This window comes from Phalacrocorax carbo, chromosome 22 (genome assembly GCF_963921805.1).
Source record: "Phalacrocorax carbo chromosome 22, bPhaCar2.1, whole genome shotgun sequence".
In the NCBI taxonomy this organism is placed as follows: domain Eukaryota; kingdom Metazoa; phylum Chordata; class Aves; order Suliformes; family Phalacrocoracidae; genus Phalacrocorax; species Phalacrocorax carbo.
The window spans coordinates 3,176,570-3,195,580 of record NC_087534.1 but is presented as its reverse complement, the minus strand read 5'-3'; the positions used below and the strand labels follow the sequence as shown (position 1 = coordinate 3,195,580).

At 59.6% G+C, this 19,011-nt stretch overlaps 1 protein-coding gene and 1 long non-coding RNA gene across 19 annotated transcripts in view; one reads left to right on the top strand and one right to left on the bottom strand.

The window, feature by feature from the left end:
* The window catches only part of MACF1 (microtubule actin crosslinking factor 1), a 141,702-nt gene that overhangs the window by 99,435 nt on the left and 23,256 nt on the right, over positions 1-19,011 (bottom strand). For 15 of the 17 annotated variants that reach the window (XM_064471461.1, XM_064471455.1, XM_064471459.1 and 12 more), the window contains exons 1-5: positions 13,932-14,019; positions 10,757-10,818; positions 9,497-9,586; positions 6,728-6,805; positions 4,987-5,079 (exon numbers count right to left, since the gene is read on the bottom strand). In XM_064471461.1, coding sequence (XP_064327531.1) covers positions 4,987-5,079; positions 6,728-6,805; positions 9,497-9,586; positions 10,757-10,818; positions 13,932-14,004 — 396 coding nt within the window. In that variant the 5' untranslated portion in view covers positions 14,005-14,019. Of the gene's footprint in view, positions 1-4,986; positions 5,080-6,727; positions 6,806-9,496; positions 9,587-10,756; positions 10,819-13,931; positions 14,020-18,631; positions 18,750-19,011 lie in introns of those variants that run through there. The other 2 variants (XM_064471452.1, XM_064471453.1) reach the window with 2 other exon arrangements.
* On the top strand, positions 15,038-17,502 carry LOC135316795 (uncharacterized). 2 transcript variants are annotated; one of them, XR_010376042.1, is made up of 2 exons: positions 15,038-15,374; positions 17,050-17,502. It is a non-coding gene; the product is annotated as an uncharacterized LOC135316795 (long non-coding RNA). The 2 variants fall into 2 exon arrangements; XR_010376041.1 differs by having other exon boundaries at positions 15,038-15,634.

The window sequence follows — 19,011 nt, the reverse complement described above, 5'->3', positions numbered from 1 at the left end:
GCTGGATTCCTCCCGGCACTGCAGGGAGAAGGTGTGCCAGGACCCAGCCCCACCCGCCGCCTCTCTGAGCCCCCTCCGCCCTGAAAACACCCAGTTCTTTATTCACTGCAAAAACACACCGGGTTGGGTGCTGGCATTGCAAGGGTCCCAGCTGCCAGACATCCCTTTGCAGGCAGGAGGCAGAGACCTGCGGGATTAGCCGCCTCTCCCGCCGGCGGGGAGGATGCTGCCGAGGCACAGCACAGCACGGTGTAATTGGTATGCTGCAGCTCACCTCCCTCTCCCGAGCCTGATACTCTCATCACACACAAAACTGCTCTTTGTCAGCCGCTGCCACACCGCCGGCGCTGCCTTTAACTCCTCCAGCCCCGGGAATGGGTTTCCTTAGGGATGCCAGGACCCAGCACCCAGTGGCAGAGCCAGGATGGACCAGGTGACATGCTGGGCGAGCAGCAGGATGGGACCTTCCACGCCTGCAAGGAGCAGGGAGGGACCCACAAACCTCCACCTGCCCAGCACCCCCTTATTAATTAACCAGCAGCTCTTAATTAAGAGCAGAATGAAACCTTCTGCAAACCCACCCATCGGCTGTGCCCCGTCTGGGCGCGCTAGCGCTGCTGCCCATCGGGGAGCTCCTCACAGCACCCAGCTCGGATAAATCCTTTATTTTCAATCATTCACACTGCACCGGGGTTATCTGACCACTGGGCCTTTCCCTGAGGGTGTCTTTCCAGGAGACCCTCCCAGAGCCGCGCTTACGGAGGTGCAGGATGCGGCACCAGCTCCACCCTCCTTTCTTCACATGTCTGTGTCAGGACAAAGATTTAGGGAGGCACCGGAGAGAAGAGAGAGCAGAAACTCACAGGACCTGGGGCCAGCCCCTTCCAAACCCTCCCAACATCAGCCTTGTGCATCAAGCAACTGGTGGCAGGATGCTGAAGGCTGGAGGGAGGCTGTGACACTGGTCCCAACCCAGCAAAGGTATCGGGGAGCGCAGCCCCTTTCCTGCCCCTCCAACCACATGCTTATCCTGGGACCTGCAGAGCTTGGTCAAACCCAAAGGCGCCTTCAGCCCACCCTGTCACCCCCAAAGAGCAACCTCCAAAGAGCAACAAGGAGCTCCAAAACCAAACACAGCATCGTCCCCTCCTTTTCCTCTTGGAGCTCCCTCAGAGCAGGCAGAGCCCCTTCGCCTCCACGTCCACCCGCTGCTGCCCACCTGGAAGCTGAGTGCAGGCAGCAGGAAGGGGACACCCCAAACTCGCACCCGACCCAGCCCCGAGGGCACACGTGGCACCGCCGACAGCACGCACGCAGCCGACGACGGCAATCGCACGGCACCGAGAGCCCGTGACCGCCAGCCACACCCACCGGCCGCCCACGCCAGGAGCAGAGGACAGGACGGGTCCCCAGGGGATGCTTTCCTGGCAGAGATGCTCTCAGGGGAAAAGGCTTCGGGAGCTTCCTGCCCGAGTCCTCCCGCCCGCACTCAGCACAAGGTTGCACCTTGCTGAGATGACCATCCCCAGTGGCCACCAGGATCTGAGGTCCGCTGAACCAGGTCCCCCCACCCTGCTCCAAAAAGGGGGCGAGAGTACACACAGACACTGACCATTCCTCCGGCTGTCCCCGAGCTCCCCCTCCGAGCCCAGCCCTCCGCAGTGAGCCTGCGGCCACCTTCAGAGGAAGACGCCGCGGTCCCACCAGCTCCAGTGCCCTTGGCCGGCTGGCACGCCGGGTCGCTGCCGTACCCCGAGGAGCTCCGGGCCGCACCGCCGCTGCGCCCGCTGAAGGAGGACGGGCTGCGGGAGGCTGGCAGTCCATGCCCATCTCCCTCCCTGGCCTGAGACAATGGCAACCCTGAGGTTCTCCCCACGCTGGGGTTTTCTAGCTGGTCCACCATGGGGGACGGCGTAGACAGCTCCGAAACAGTGCCTGGCTCTGCTGTGGAGGAGCAGGTCCACAGGGCGCTGGAACTGGGATCGTTGGTACCTCCTCTTCCCCAGGCATCCAGGGCGCTACCGGCCACCACCTCCGGGCTCTTTGCGGGCTCCTCTCCAGACACGGTGCTCGCCGGGGACAGGAGCCTCTCCGCGCGGCCATCGGTACCCTCACGCAGGGGCAGCAGCACGGCCCGGCGGCTGCCCGCACCGCTCCTCTGCAGCTCAACCAGCCGGCTCACGGCTTTCTCGCAGTCCTTCTCGGCCGGGTTCTCCAGCAAGCGGGCAATGACAGTGGTGCCTTCCTCCGGGGAAGCCCCCGCCGCACCCTGCTGCCGCGGCTCCAGCACCAGGAGAGCTTTCTGCACCTCCCCCTGAAACCGCTCCTTCACCTGCACGATGAGCCCGGGGTGCAGAGATGCTGGGTTGGGGTCCCCGCCGCGATGCTGGCTCCCGGTGGGCTCCTCTCCTCCCTCCTGCCGGGGGACTGCCTTCAACTTCGGTGCCTCCTCATCCTCAGCCACCTCCAGGGCCGGGGGCTCCTCCTGAGGGGCTGCCTCTGGCATCGCTCTCCTCTTCCCCCTCCGCCTCCGTTTAAAGCGGACCCTTTTTTTGGGAGACAGCGGTGCCTTCCCTGCAGCTTTTTCCTTCTGCTCCTTAACGCAGCCCAGAGAATTCCCCATCTCCTCCTCCTCGGTGCCGGCAGTAACGCAGCTAAGCAAGTCGCCAGCTCCCAAATAAATCCCGAGCCAGGCTTCATCGGATCAAACGCACGCCGTACGCCGTGCCGCGGACTGCCCCTCGCCGCCGCTCCCTCCCACCAACCCTGCCGCTGCCGCCGCCGCTCCAGACAGCCATCTTACAGCCTGGGCGCTGCAAGAAGACAAATTCAAAGCATCTCACTGCAGTTCAGAAATCACTTGACCTAAAAGCAGAGGGAGCGGGGATTGGCTGCGGCGTCCTTCTCTCCAAATATGAGGTAATTGGAGCACGGCCCTCGCCAACACAAACAGGGAGCAGGAATCAGGCAGCGGAGCGGGGAGGGGGAGCTGGAGAGGCTGGGGAAAGGATTGGGGGGAGGTAAAAAGCACAAAACCCGGAGAAGGTTGGCAAAGGTAGCATAAAGGAAGGGGTGGGAGAGAAATGGGGGGAAAAAAAAGCAGGGAGGAGTCAGAGCATGCACGCCAACGGCTCCTGCAGGGGTGTTTCTCTCCAATTCCGGAGGTCTGCTCCTTAATTCTTAATGCCAAGAGCCCCAAGAGACCGGCTCGTGTGCCCACCCTCCTGCCAGGCTCACCCGGCTCTGAGCACAGAGGGGCAACCCAAGGTGCCCCGGGGAGCCGGCATCGCTTCAGGGAGCTGCAGTCACAGGCTCCCAACAGGCTACAACAGCACCGATGCTCCTGTCCCAGCCCAGCCCCGTGCCCTGCCTCTCTCCTGTAGCTCCTGCCCCGAACGCTGCCGAGGGCAGGGGTTTGAGGAGCACGCAGCATGCTGACCCCTCTCACTCGCTCAGAGGGACTGGAGAAGGGTAACACATGTCAAAAGCAGGGACGAGACAGAAAGCAGGGAGCAGGAGGCACTAGCCCACACCGAACCCCTCCCCAGGGCTCTCCCAGCCGCCTGTCCCCAGGCAGCGGCACTGGGACACAGGAGATTAAGAGGTTCACAATGGAGCTACAACCCCAGAAAAAATCCCGTTAGCGCAGGCGGGGAGAGGACACGCCAACTCGCCAGCACCAGCCCAGCTCCCCTGGGGGCCCCCCGTCACCCACCCAGTCCCCCCACGGCTGAGTCGCAGCGTCCCCTCCCAGGTGGGTGCGGAGGGGACCCAGGAGCTCCTGCTCAGGCTCTGCCATCCCCTCTGGTCCCCTGCAGCAGAGCATGCACCAGGGCAGGGCCACCCTGAGGACAGCGGGGGCAGGATGCCACCAGCCAGGGCCCCACCGGAGACGACGGTGACTCATCAGCATCCAGACCCTGCTCGACCCCGGATGCCTCCCAGGGCCAAAACACTGGCAGAGCGCCTCGTCAGCAGCCTTACACCCAGTTTATCCCCATGTTCCCTGCAAAAGCCTCTTCCTGAGAAATACAGCTCAGGAGGGGCTCGCCCAGCGCACGGGGCCAGCCTGGCCGCGCTGGCACAGGGCACACGGGTGGCCCACGCACGGCAGCAGCTCCCCAGGGCGCTGCCCACTCATCCTCTAAAAATGAAAAGCTTCCTTCTGAGGTCTCAAAGCCAGTGCTAGTCTTGTCTGAGAGATGCCAGCAGGAATACGGCAGGGAGCTGGGACGCAGCCGCTCCCAGGGGCTCGGTCCCGCAGCGGTGACAGCCCCAGAGCTAATGCCACATCACTAATGAGCTGCTGGCAGCAGCATCGCTAAGCAAGACCCACACGCCAATGCAGTGGTGGCATTAGGGGCCACATGTCATCCCTGAGGGCACCAAAGCTACAACCGGATAATTTGTGGCCATTAAGACCCATGACACTGTTTTGCAAGAGCATCTGTAGCACACAATTGCTGGAAACGGTCCTAAGTGTGTTCCCCAGCACCCCAGCTGGCTCCCAGAGCTTCTTCTGTCCCTGTCCTGAACCACTGCCACACAGCTGACATTTTCCATCCCAGTGAAAGATCCCATGGCTGTGCCGACCACCCAAAGGGCCAGGAGCACCTCGGGATAACAGCCCCGCGCAGGCATGAGCTCAGCCTGTGCCCTCCCCGCGGCCCCTTCTGAATTTGCTCTTCTCCTCCAGAGACTCAGCTGAGCAAACAGCTACCGCCAGCAACCCTGGTGCCAACCAGGAGGCCACTGCACACAACCCATCATTAATGATTTCATTATGTAAATGATGAGAAAAGGGCGTTGCTACTCTCCAACACCGGTCTCCATGACACTGCAACGTGTGTTGATCCTCCAGACCGATATGTGTGCTGGCATCGCCACGAAACGCCCGCACGCGGAGACGGATGCCAGCGCCCTGGGGAGACAGCGTACTCCCACCGTCCTCCCCGTGCCCTTCAGCAAGAAGCTCTCATGACCTACCTGGAAGTGGAGGATGATCGTCCATATGAGCCCCAGGGTGAGCTTGGGGTTGCCGTCTGTAATGTCATCATTGCGAATGTTCACCAGTTTCACCTGAAAGAGAAGCAACAGGGTCAAAGCTCCCCCGTCAGCCTCAGCCGCCGAGAGCATGCGGGAAAGCGTCCCTGACCACGCTGTCCCCAGGGCCACCCCCAGCGCTCCGACACGCAAGACGCCAGCGCCTCCCGAAGAGGCAGCGAGGTCAGCCCGTTCCCCTGCTTGGGAAGGGGGAAGGAAGGATTTTTCACGTCTCCTGCACTCTCTCTATCTAGAAGTGCTTTCCCAGCACTTAACGGCTTTATTTCAGCTCACATGGAGAAGTGCCTCGTCCCCAAAGCCCTAAGCACTAGTGCATAATTTAATAGCTACAGACCACAAAGCATGGTTAAAAGAGGATGGCCGAGCTTTATTAACTCCCTCCTGGGTTGAAAACCAGGCTGCTAATCGATCAGCCCTAACAAAGGCAGAAGCGCCAGCACTGCCCTCACTGAGGGTCCTTCCCCAGCACCCACTGAAAGCCCTGTCCTGGCAGACTCTCACCCCACGCAGTCCCAGAGCTGCTCCCTCCCGGTTGCTTTGCTCTAGGGGTGGTTCAAAGGCATGCGCAGTCCCCGAAACCCATGGAGATGCCTGCAGCACCGGGAGCATCGGCCTCGGTGCTTCCAGCAGATGCAGACCAGAGCGGTGCTGCCCGGCTGCTGCCCTTGCTCTCCTTGCAGCCACCTTCCCCGGAGCTGCTGCATGCTTCGGGCTCTTCTCCCCTGGTGGGCTCCCCACAGCGGTGTCCCCGCTCCCCAGGACGCAACGGGACCCCACAATCTCTCGCAGGAGCATCTGGGGTAAGATGTTCCAGCAAGGCCACTGTCACCAGGCCATCGTGCTTCAAAGGGAAAAAGCTGTTTCATCTACACAGAGAAACAAGCTCCCAAGAGCCGCCGGCAAAATATCTCTATCAAGGGGCTGGGGAGGAGGAGAGGAGGGGAGGGGCTGGAAGCAGCTCACCCTCCCTGGAGCAGGGCACGTGCTCAAATTTATTCAGCGCCCTCAGGCCAGCAGAGAGAGAAAAATCTCTGCTTCAGCATGAACTGGTACAATTTATCATCATCTTGGCGTATCTGAGGAGCATCACAGCGGGGAGACCTGACCCAACAGGAGGAACAGGACACCCAGCCCCAGGGCTGCGGGGGTTTCACCCGCAGAGCCAACAAGTCTCCAGATGCATCCCACTGCTCCCACTGCTCCAGGCGGGATCTGCCCCCAGGGTGTGGAGGTTGCCTCGTCTCTGCCAGCTGCACAAGCACTGCGGGGCCAGCACCTCCCAAAAGCTCGAGAGAAGGAGCCTGCACAGCGGGAAGGCACAGACATGCCGCAGCCACCCATCCCCACCACCGGGATCTGGGGGGGACCCCCAGGTGAGGCTTTCGGGGTGCAGAAAAGACTATCTGTGACATTTGCAAACCCCTTCCCAGAACTGAAGCCTGACCCTTCATTTTGTTACTAGTTTTTGTGCTGCGTGGGCAGTTCTGAGAGCACACGATGCCTACGGGGGAAAGTCCCCCTATGGCCATCCTCAACCAGCACCTCAGGGACGGGCCCACCCCAGGCTGATGCTGCTTCTTAACACCCTTCCCAAGCCCCAACCAGGACAAAGAACCGCAAATCCCCCAGCTCTGCTTCTGGATGAGCCTTAATCAGTCCTTACCTGTCGCTGCTTCAGGAAATCCAGGGCGATCTGCACATTCTGCAGCCGGTGGAAACGCATCCGTCCCTTCTCACGCGGCTGCAAGAGAGAGGCAGCAGCTTCAGGTCACGCTGGCTGGGCCGGGACAGCAGCACCCAACATGCACATCCCGCCCCCCCACATGCCCCTGGGAGCCGCCCACAGCGAGCCCCCACACTCAGCGTGCTGGTGTGACCCCCCAGCCCCGTGCACTCCACACCCCCTGCTCTACCTTCCTGCTCTGGAGGCAAATAAAGTCATTGCTCTGCACGATTCTGCTGAAACAGGGCAAAAAGCCCATGGTGGGGCACAGAGGTGGGAAGGCCCTGAGATCTCGACCTCCTCTGGGTGCTACAAGACCCAGGGGTCTGCATCCAGGCTCGGAGCCTGGCACTGCTTCACGGCCAGCAGCAGGCAGGGTTGGCTCAGCCTCTAGATCCCAGGAGGGGATCTCACCCATCCCAGGGTCAGCCAGGCAAGCTTAGCAAAGAGAGATTTACCCAAATGGGTGCAGAGTCCAACCTGTCCAGGTGGAAGCAGAGCAGGTCTGCTCCGCAGCAGGACTCGAAGCCCGAGGCAGGGACCGGCCGCGGGTCCCCACTGATGGCAGAGAAACCCCGACCTCGGCATCAGCCCCGCAGACCCAGCCCGGCTCCTCCCGCAGGCGGGCAGGGGCTGCGGCTCCAGGTACCATCTCTGAACCCTTGGGGAGGGGAGAAATGAGATGCCCTGGGCTGTGCTTGTCACTGCTGCTGCAGGTGGGGGGATTTTTTGAGGTACCCAGCGGCTGAGCTGTGGACAGGGGAAGGGTATGGGATGCTGGGTCTGCTTTGAATCAGCAGGAAGGAGAGACTCAATGCCCAGATCCTGATCCCAGACTCAATATGAGGTATCACCAGGATGCTCTGAACTGCTAGGACACCCCAAGTCCTCTGAGTCACCTTCCTTCCCCAGCCTGAAGGGAAGAGCTGTCCCTGCAAGAGAACATCTCCAGGGCTGCAGGGGGCTGGAGCCCAGCGGGAAGGTGCTACAGCCCCAGCCCCTCCTGTGCTGCTGCAGGAGGGAGGTGACACCATGCACAAGGGTCTCGTCACCCAGAGCAAAGGGGCTGGAAAACACATCTTCTCTTGCACCTGAGCAAGGTTTTGGGGTCCGGCCCCTTCGGGGTAACCCTCAGCTGGGGCCAGGCTGTGCTCACTCCCACCTCCACTCACATGCACGAGGTGGTCAGTCGCACCCCAGACCCCACGGTGGCACCGGCCCCACGAGAAGGTGCCCGTGCCCAGAGCCTGTCCATGCAGTGCAAGGTGAGCAGCCGTCACCGCAGCCCCCCCGAGGGGGCCCGGCCAGAAGCAGCGTGCACGACCCATCCCTGTCCCTGTCCCCTCGCGCCCCGTGGTGGGGACACATGCTGTCACATCAGGTGGGTGGCGCGCCCTGCCTGCAGGCCGACACTGCAATGCACACGCAGATAATCCAGTTAATGTGAACACAGCCCCGTAACGAGGACCGTGGCGTCGGCTTCCCCTCCGCAGACCCTCGCTCGGGGCGACCACCCTGGGCGAGCTGCGTGGGTTTTATCAAAAGACTCAGCTAAAACTGAAAAGAGGGGGAAATCAGAGCCGATGCTGGGCTGCAGTGGACTATCTGATGGCACTCCAGTGTCTGCCAGGGATATGCTGTGGCTGGGGCCAACTCAACCTACTTCTTCATCATCATCATCTTCCTCCTCACACTCTTCACTGCTTGCACGGCACCAGGCCGGCGCTTTCACCAGGCGAAGGCTCCTCTGAGCTGGCGGCTCTATTTGCTAATGAGGACGGGAGGGACAGCGGCGGTGGGAGGGTAACACAACAGGGAGACAGAATGGAAACCAAAACGCAACACCCAGGCAAAAGGGAAAATAAAAGGAAGGCAGCTGGATCTCCGGCACACCCCGGGCTCGAGCACGGAAATCTCCCCCTGGCTTTGAAAGCCAAAGTGAAGAGAAGGAAGCTGTCTGGATCACGAAAAGCTTGATCCAATTTTTCAGCCCCCACAAAAACTGATTTGGCATCTCAGGAGGGTAACGGACGGAGTTAGATCTTCGCCCAGATCCTATTTAGGGGAAAACTAAAATAATTCCTGCTGTGCTACCCTGTTGCAGGAATCAGGATCTTCCCAGAGCTGAGGGAACGTGTCAGTCTGAGAACGAGGAGGAGGAAGGACGACTCTACGATGCTCAAGATGCAGGAAGAGGTTTGCACGCCACCAACTGCTACAAATCCAGCTCGTGAGGAGCCGAGCACGGGGCAGGAGCGAGGAACATGCCCCCTGCCAAATCTGAGCTAAACTGCTGGGCATGCTCTCGCAGAGGCAGCTTCACTCAGAGCCACTATTATCTGTTATTTTAAATATAGAGCCAAATCTGGAAGAGGAAGGCGTGTAAGCCGTCACAAAAAGAGGGCTCTACTCAGGGCACTGGAAGCCAGTGGCTTTAATCACACAGTTTGGTCGTATCCAAGAGACCAGCCTGGGGAACACGGGTTTGAGTGAAAATAAATAAAATAAAAATAAAAATAATAAAAATAATAAATAATAATAAATTAATAATATAGTAATAATAATAAAAGAATCAGCGACAGACATTTGAAAACAAAACTATGGCATAAGAAACAACAGCTGATGGCTGGGAGCGGAGGGGAGCCGGGGGCGGACGGAGGGGGGGGCTCGTGGGGGCAGCAGTGTCGCTGCCCAGCCGTAGGGACTTACCAGCTTCACTCCCGACAGCACCTCCAGGAGGGAGATGAGGTTGTGGCCATCTCGCAAGTCTTCGTAGAGGTCGTTGATGTGCTTGCGCACCTGGGGAGAGCCGGGGAGGAAAAGCCGTCAGAACCGCGCGCCTCCCGCGCTCTGCCACTGTTTGCGAGAGCGCGGGAGGAAGGCGGCGGCACCCGCAAGCAGACGCCTCCCTCCAAGCCACGCGCATTTAAAATGGTTATTCCAGAATTATCGCTAAGGAAAGCAGCCTTCCGTTTCCCAAATGGCCTGGCAGAAGCTGCTGCCAATTTTACGCACGACATCAAACTGTTAAACCACCCGCGCCGCAGGCAGTCCCGTAACGTTGCGCTCAGACCTCTGCAGAAAGGGCAGCTCAGGCCCGAAGCGGCGGTTTAATTGCTTACGCTACCTTACGGCATCTCCCAAAACACGACATCTAGCTTCCGTCTGGGAGCAGAGGAGGCTCCTGTGGGGCAGCGCGGCTGTGCGCAGGCTGACACGTGCACCCTCTGTACCTGCTCTTCCCCCCAGACGCCCAGACTTTGACTTGGCTGGGAAGCCCCAGGTGTTTTCCCACAGCAGCCTCAAGATTTTTCTTTTTTCCCTCCTTTGTAAGATTTAGAAAGCAGCCAAAAGTTTGACACAGAGGTTTGCAAAGCTGGCAAGAAAACACAGCTGTGACACCTCACGCCCAAATAAATTTTTTCTCTTTTTTTTTTCTTTTTTCAAATGAAGAATTAATTAAAAAAAACCTGGCATTAACCAAGCAAAGCAGGAGGCACCTTGCGGTGCCATGCTAATTCTCCTTAGCTACCTACGGCTGCAAGCATCCCCCTTCACATACTTTGGGGGTTCCTCTCCACGCAGGAGCATGCCTTGAAAGACAAAAACGCCCCTTTGCCCTGGCAGGGGGCACGAGGGGGGAGCACCCCATGCTGGGATCCCCCCCCTCACCCCAGCCCCAAGCGGGAGGATGCACAAGCCTCGTGTTAAAGCAAGGTCTGGGTGCTGAGGAGGCAAACGTAATAAAAAGGGCTGCGTGATGATGTTACAGTGCCCTCCAAAGGAACCAGCACATTTCCACTGTCTCTGCTCTGAGTACAGATGTGTATGAACACCCAAATCCTATGCAGAAATTCCCCCCCCAAAAAAATATAAAATTTAAAAAGGCATTTATCTGCCAGTCCTGAGCCAGAACGGACAGACAGATGGTCATCTAACCAGCTTTATAATAAAATATGTGACTCTTACCTTCATCAAGTGTTTATTGACCCATTTAGTGAAGGTTTTCTTTTGGACTCTGTCCCGTTCATCTGTCAAAAGAAGACAAAGGCAGCTCTCGGTCAGTGTTTCTCATGCAGAAACTCAAATGACTTTGAAATGAGGGGAAGAGACAGAGGAATTGCCGCCGGTGCCAGGACTGCCGGACGGATCCTGCGCCCGCGCAGGGGAACAGAGGCTGCTTATTCACGGGTTAGTGCAGGACGGGGCCGTTCATGCGGCTCCAACGTCCCGCTGGGGCAGGGAGGTAGGAGCATCCACACAACTGAAACAAAACACGCTGCTTTTTGGGGGGAGAATAGTGTTATTCGAATAAAAGCAGCGTGGATGATTGGGATGGGTATAGCTGCAGCTGGCAGCGGCAACTGAACCCCAACATGTGTCCCCCCTGCCTGGGACCCCTGTGCCTCCTCGTCCCCCCCGGAGGCAGTGCAGGGAGGGAGGTGGGGTTTGCCCAAGCCCCCCTATTTTAGGAGGGTGCCACCCTGCCCTGCCTGCTCCCAAAAGGCTTTAACACATTATATAAACCCCACAGATGTCCCGTAACAGGCCTCTGCCAGGCACTAGCAATTAGCAGCTTATTCTGTCGTGGTAGTTTTGGTTCATTGGATTGTCAGGATTTAATGTTTATTTCTGTCCTGCGGCTCAGCCGAGGGCGCCCTGGCCGGATGCTGAGAGCTCTGAACACCATCAGGACAGGGTGACAACGTGGGTCCCCAGAGGGTCCCAGTCCCCAGGGAGCAGCAGGGGCGCCCACCAGCCCCACAGAGTGACGGGACGGGAGATTCGTGGTGATGCCAAGCAGCAATGTGGGATGGGGGAGCTGTCGGCAGGCTTTGCCCTGCCTGTTCTCAGTGCAAAAAGTAATATCACATGAAAAACAAAGGCAAACAAGGCAAAAGAAGAGGGCATGAGATGAGGCCACACGGCTGGAGAGTCCCACAGGGCGCAGCAGGGTCCCACTCAGCCCCTACCTCCCCACACCCTGGCAGCAAGGAAGGCTCAGGGCAACCTTGGCAGCAGGCCCTGTGCCAAACAGGATCTCCTGACTTAAACAAGACCATTTTGAAAGACAGAGAGTGCCTCAGTACTGACCCACGGCATGCGACCCCAAGCTCCCAAGCCCTGCCCCGTCCAGCTCAGGGGTCCCTGGGATAGAGTGGGAAAGAGCAAGCGCCGCTACCCCAAGACATCCCTTCGATATTTGGTGGCCTTTTACAACGGGGTTACAGCGTTGGTGGATAAGGGAAGAGCAACTGACGTCATCTACCCAGACTTGTGCAAAGCCTTTGACACCGCCCCGCACAACATCCTTGTCCCTAAACTGGTTAAACAGGGATTTGACGGATGGACCACTTGGTGGATAAGGAATTGGCTGGATGGTCACGCTCAAAGAGTTGCAGTCAATGGCTCGATGCCCAAGTGGAGACCTGTGAGGAGGGTGTTCCTCAGGGGCCGGGACTGGGACCGGCGCTGTTCAACCTCTTTGTCGGCGACACTGACAGTGGGACTGAGCGCACCCTCGGCGAGTTTGCCAACAACACCGAGCTGTGTGGTGCGGCCGACACACTGGAGGGGAGGGATGCCATCGGGAGGGACCATGACAGGCTTGAGAGGCAGTTTGTCCATGCAAACCTCATGAAGTTCAACAAGGCCAAGTGCAGGGCCCTGCACACGGGTCAGGGCAATCCCAAGCACAAACACAGGCTGGGCAGAGAATGGATTGAGAGCAGCTCTGAGGAGCATGACTTGGGGGCGGTGGTTGATGAGAAGCTCAACACGAGCTGACAATGTGCGCTCGCAGCCCAGAAGCCAGCTGTATCCTGGGCTGCATCCCCAGCAGCGTGGGCAGCAGGGCGACGGAGGGGGTTCTCCCCCTCTGCTCTGCTCTCGTGAGACCCCCCTGCAGAGCCGTGTCCAGCCCTGGGGCCCCCACGATAGGAAGGACATGGACCTGCTGGAGCGAGTCCAGAGGAGGCCATGAAGACGATCCAAGGGCTGGAGCACCTCTTCTATGAGGACAGGCTGAGAGCTGGGGTTGTTCAGCCTGGAGAAGAGAAGGCTGCAGGGGCACCTTAGAGCAGCCTTCCAGTACCTGAAGGGGCCTACAGGAAAGCTGGAGAGGGACTTTTTGCAAGGGCATGTAGTGATAGGACAAGGGGTGATGGTTTTACGCTGAAAGAGCGTAGATTTAGATTAGCTATAAGGAAGAAATTCTTCACTATGAGGGTGGTGAGGCACTGGCACAGGTTGCCCAGAGGAGTGGTGGATGCCCCATCCCTGGAAGTGTTCAAGGCCACGTTGGATGGGGCTTTGAGTTACCTGGTCTAGGGGAAGATGGCCCTGCCCATGGCAGGGGGGCTGGAACTAGATGATCTTTATGGTCCCTTCCAACCCAAAGCATTCTATGATTCCGACATCACTGTCCACCAGGCAGAAGCACCCCTTGCTCTGGTTTTAAGCCAAAAATCAAGAAAAAGGAAGAAAACCAGAATCTCTCAGCCCGGGCTCCCAGCCACACTGCATGTCCTGCCTGGATGGCCCCATGTCCCCCGTCATGGTGTGGGAGGGGTCACTGGGGGCTCCCTGCACTGGCCGAGCAGCCACGGCCCCAGGGGTCCTTGGGGAAACCTCCCCACATCTCAGTCCACGCAGATTTGAAAGCACCACCTAACAGCCTTCCTCCTCCAAATGCACCCCACGCTTCCCCCATCCGAAAGCACCGCAGTAAAACACGCGGCACCCCACCAGCACATCACCTCCCCTGCATCCCGCTCCGTCCCCTGGCCCAGGCGTGTAACCAGGTGCCGAAAACTATCCGCCGGTTGAACTACGGCTGCCCTCGCTCCCCACCCCGCCCGGCTCTCGCCTCGGCACAGCTTCCCGGGACGATGCGGCCGAGCCACAGAGCTGCCGCCTGGCACCACCGACCGCCGCCTGCAATAGGAAGCTGCGTCACCCCCACGTGTTTTTAGGGACCTTTCCTTCACCTCACCCCACCAGAGTCACGGTGCCGGGTCCCTTCCCAACCCTGGCGTTAATTCAGGGTGGATCAAGCTTGAGCCGTACCCCAGCCACGGCGCAGCACCAGCAGCACGGTGGGGGCTGCCCGCGGGCTGGGAAGGAGAGGGTGGTGGGTACTAACCGATGCAGCACATCCGGCACACCAGGCAGGCTCTCAGCTGCCTCCCCTCCCCGGAGAGATGCCGCCTCTCCATCGCCCGGGATGGGGAACGCTGGGTCCCGGCAAAACAGCGGCTGGCTCTTGGGGAAGGGTCTTCTGGCGGCACCACCCACTCGCCGACCTTGGCCCCAGCGCGTGCGGGTGGGTGACTTCTTGGCTGCAGCTCCTCCCACTGCATCACTTCCTACACCCGCTGCCCCTGGCACGGGCACCAGCCGTTCCTCCTCCGGGGCATCACCACAAACCCTGCCACGATGTCAACGGCTGCCTCACCCGCGCTTCCCCTGCTCCTCGCGCTTCTCCAGGTGCTCCCAGCCGAGGGTGCCGCTGGCGCGGCAGCTCCTCACCAACCTCAGGTTTTGCTCCAGCAAAATCCTCACCGTCCCGCAGGCCCGATGGCCAGCAAAGCTGCTCAGAAAGCTCCCAGCGAGGAAGGGGAGAGCTGCTCCCTCCTGCAAGCAAGCAAGAGGTGGTGCAGCTCCCGGCAGAGCCAGCGGGCTGGGGGTACGGAGGCAGGCTCGTCCCGCAGAGCCGGGCACTGCCTTGCCAGCAGGCTCTTGGCTTGTTTTCCCTCGTCTTGTTTTCCAGTTAATTGCACTGGGGACAGAAGGGACAATGCCAGGCTGTTCTCCCTGCTCCTTCCTGCCCGCCTCCAGCTTCTTCCCAAATCATTTCCCAGGTCCAAAATGCCGGAGCCGGGAACCAGCCACAGCCCCGCTCGGCATGCAGGGAGATAACGGGGGCCTCCTTATCACCACCTCTCTTCCTTTTTTTCTAAATATAATCCCTCTGCAGACCTTCCGCTGGCCAGAGCCCTGCTGCCCCGGCCAGGAAGGTGAGAGGATCCAGGCTGCTGCTGGGGGAAGGCGGGAGCATGTCCCCGAGCATCGCAGGGAGCACGTGGGGACAGGGACACGTCACTAAGTCCCACATGGAAGGTCTGCAGCAAGGCACCTCCGACACCGGCCCCAGGGAGGTGCCCACGGGCCAGCAGCTCCTCGGCACGCTCCCTCTTCCCAACTCCTGCATAAATGGGGTTTTTTTCTTCCTTTTTTTTTCCCTGTCTCACCACCTTTGGGTGGTTCCTGGACTCTAAGCAGATTACACCTCCCCACCCCACACCCGCGCTATCGTCTGAGCTAATAATAATGCAGTTACTGCCTACTACCAATATTAGGGCATTGCAAGCTTATCTCTCCCTGGGTAATCTTTTCCAGAGTTAGGCTGATAAGCAACTTGTTGCACCCCCACCGCCACGCTTGTCCTCTCCCCCGTGTAGCAGAGGTTCGCTGGCCCCAGCCAGCGAGCAGAGGGGACGGCCAGGCAGCAGGCAGGACATGGCGAGCGGGAAGGTTATGGTGGCTGGAGGAAATCTGCACCACTCTGAAGACAAGCCAGCGGCAGGTGAGGGCAGGAAAGGCTGACCGCGGAGCCTCGGGTCCCCTCGCACGCAGGGCATGGAGGGAAGCGGGTGGCACTGTCGCAGGGAACATCGCCGGCAAACGGAGACCCTGCTGCCAGCACCGGTGAAAACCACGGTCCTGAACTGAACATGCCTGTGTGCACACATCCATTAGCTGGCTTCCAGCACCGCTGATGCTATCAGAGCGGCGTGGATGCTTCCAGCTGCAAAGTGCTTTCATGTTGCTGCTTTCCCAAGACAGGTGAGACTTGCGCAGAGGCAAAAAACCCTGACAAGCCAGGCAACAACTCAGCCTGAGCCCAGCTGAGCCACAGCCATGGTGTCCCTGTCCCCACCGCTGCCCTGCCAGAGCCCAGCCCCAGGGACCAGTGTGGGACGGCCCCGGAGTGCTCCGAGACCTGTCCCAGCTGCTCCCTGGAGCAGGCGAGGAGCAGGGTTCAGCTGCCTGCACCTCAGCTGCCTGCACCTCAGGCCCAAACCCCTGCAGGACCACATATGCTGTTTAATTCCCTCGCCACTTCCTCTCCCCACCTTGCACGAGAGCGCAGACCACTGCATCCCCAAAACGGGCATCCCAAAGGCACCAGGGCGCTGCCTGCTCTCTCCCACAGCAGTGTCATCCCTCCACGGAGGGGCCAGAAGCAGGAAGGACCAAGGAGTGGAGGTGGCCGCCCAAGGGGGAGGTGGACTTTGGGGTTTTCTGGCTGCTGCTGGTCCCCCAAGTGAACCCAGCTAGCAGGGGGGAATAGGGAAAACCATCCTGCCCCACAGCTGGTTTCCAGCACCCTGAAACTGGGGGTATCAGCTGAGCATGGGATGAAAACCTCCCACTCACCATCCCTCGGACCCCAGGGTCCCCAGGCACTTGCCATGGTCACGGGGAGAGCTGCCACAGGCGCCAGGTGCAGGAGACCCTCCCACCACCCTGCACAGACATTTCCCCCCTCCCCATCTGCCTGCGGCAGCCTCCGTCCTGGCAGCCTGCCTGTCCCCAGCAGCTCCCAACACGCCCAGCCGGGAGCTGCCGCTCCCCCCAAGATCTCCCCTCCATCATCGCTGGCCTCGCTTGCTGTCAGACTCCATCATTCACCTCATCCTGCCTCAGGCTGCTGCAGCTAGAGCCTGATCCCACCCCTGGGTGCCGGCAGGACGGAGGGTGCCTGGCCAGGCACCCTCCCTAACCCTAACCCTGGCCGGGCACCCACCATCCCGCTGGTGCCCGGGGCTGAGACCCGGCTCTCCAGTGCTCCCCCGGGACGGCCCTTTGCCATCCTCGAGAGGGAGCCCATCATTTCAGCATCCCCCACTGGCTCCTTCAGCCTCTCCTGCTGGAACAAAGCCTGGAAGCGGCTCCTGAGCTTTCTGCTCCTGCTCATTAATTCCTGCTAAAGCCAAAGGAGTACAGCAGACATCAGATGGGGCACGGCCCTGGATGAGCTCACAGAGATCTTGGGGACATCTCTGAGCCCATGCTCAGTGTGAAAGCAGCTCTGTGCATTAAATAGTGAGAGCCAGCCTTGGGGTGAAGGAGGGTCTTGTTGTGCATAGATGTCTAGAAACAAATGTTGGAAGTGTTGAAACCCATCGCTTTCGCTTTGAACTCCTTCGAGGCAAGCAAAGAATGGGAATGTACCCTTTTTTTTTTTTTTTTTTAAGGCAGTACTTTTAAGATGGGGATATGCAGAAAATCTGTCTGGCTGAGGAGCACGAGGTATTTAAAATGTGCTGGCTGCCAACTTGCGGGCTGACATAATCCATCATGACAGCAGAGCCAACTGGGCAGGATTTACAGAGCCTTTCGAAACAGGGAGAGGAAACGGTGCCTGATTCAGCCTGGAAGAATGCACAGGAGATACCTGCAGCAGCAAACTACCCAGCACCTGGATATTTAATGAGGGAGACACCTGAGAAGCGGTGATGCAAAGGAGACCTGGGTGGATGCTCGGCCGAGCTGGACGAGCATCGCGGGCGTTACTTGTACAACAAAACCTTCTGCAAGATGACCCTCGTCTTCCAGGATGCTGCGCCCGTGGGGGTGGGTATTACCTGACCTTTACTGGGAAGGAGCGATAAAAGAAAACAGATATTAAATATATTTGCTGCTTGCAACACTTGCACCAGGATTTTTCCCAAAAGGGATGGATTTCTGCAGGGTGAAGCAGTGGGTCAGCACGGGGTAAGGAGCTGGGAGGAGACGGTTGCACTGGGAAGAGGCCAGGAGGTCCCTAGATGGAGCCGAGCACGACACTGCCCGGACACAGAGATTACTTAAGTGGACGGGGACAGCGGGTCAACAGGAGGAATTGCAGCAAGGCTGGGCTTAATGTGCAACAGGGACGCTTCTGCACATTTGTGCAACTCAGCCTCAATCTCTCTCTCCCAGCAGTTTTCAGGGAAGAAGGAAAAAGCGTATCCCACAAGCGATATTTGGGGACAAGTCCCTGTGCGCTGCCCAGGCTCTGTGGTCCCGCTCCTTCTCGTGGAAAAAGGGAAAGAAAAGGGAGAATCTGTCACGGACACTGGGAAAAGGCCCTGTGCGGAGGCACAGGAGAGAACAAGCCCTGCTGGAAAAAAAGAGGGAGGAATCAAAACAAACAAATCCCAGGAGGAAGAGGTCAAGACGGAGAAGGAGCTACTGAGTCCTTGTCCGGGGCCTGGAGCTATCACACGTCCCTGTAACGAATCCTCGCCCTCCTCGGGCAGTGGTCATGTGCAAGCCCTATTTTGGGAAACTGAGGCAGGGTCAGCCCCAGCTGCTCAGCGAGCCCGTGCCGGGAGGAGCTCCCAGGGCCCTGTCTCGCCGCTGCGGGTGTCGGTGGCTAACGGAGACGGTGCTGTCACAGCGAGGGGTAGCAGGGACGCCCACCTGTGCCGGGGCAGGAGCCAAGAGGCAGACCACCAGCCACGTGTCGCAGGCTCATGCCGAGACAAAAAGCAGCCCCGTCCCCAGCGGGACACCCCCATTCCAGCCGCTCCCACCCCTCACGTGCGCCGGGAACGGGTGGAGAGACCAAATTTAGGCACTGAAACATCTGCCCCCCCTCCCTTTCTGGCCCCCATGTGGGGACCAGGATGGCTGTGCCGGTAGGACCCCCGCCGCCGTGTCCCCCTCCCCAGCGGCCGTGTCCATCCCTGCCTCACCGCTGCCATGGTTCTCAGGGAGGGAAAACAAGCTGTGACCCTTGCCAGCGGCACGCCGGCCATCTTAGCCCTCTCCCCCCGCGGGGGCCGTCCCTACCTTCTCTGTTCCGGCTCCTCCAGTACAGGACGCCGGCGATGCCCAGGACGTGGCTCAGGACAAAGGCGGCGGGCGGCAGATAGGAGCTCTCCGAAAGAGGCATCGTCCCCTACTCCCAGCCCGTTATCCTGAGCCCGACTCCAAATTTCTTTCTCCCGAAGCTGCCGCTGCCGGAGGCCGGCATCGCTGGGAGGCTGAGGGGATGGGGGGGGCCGAGCCGCTGCCTGCAGAAACTTCCGAAACTTCCTGCCTGTGCCTCTGCCTCCAGCTGGCTGCGCCCCCGGAGCTGGCAGGGCTCAGGGACAGCCAGCGTCGCCGGGACGGGGCCAGGAAGGTTTGGGAGCTCGGCAGGGGGGTGGGTGGAGGAAGAAAGCGAGCCT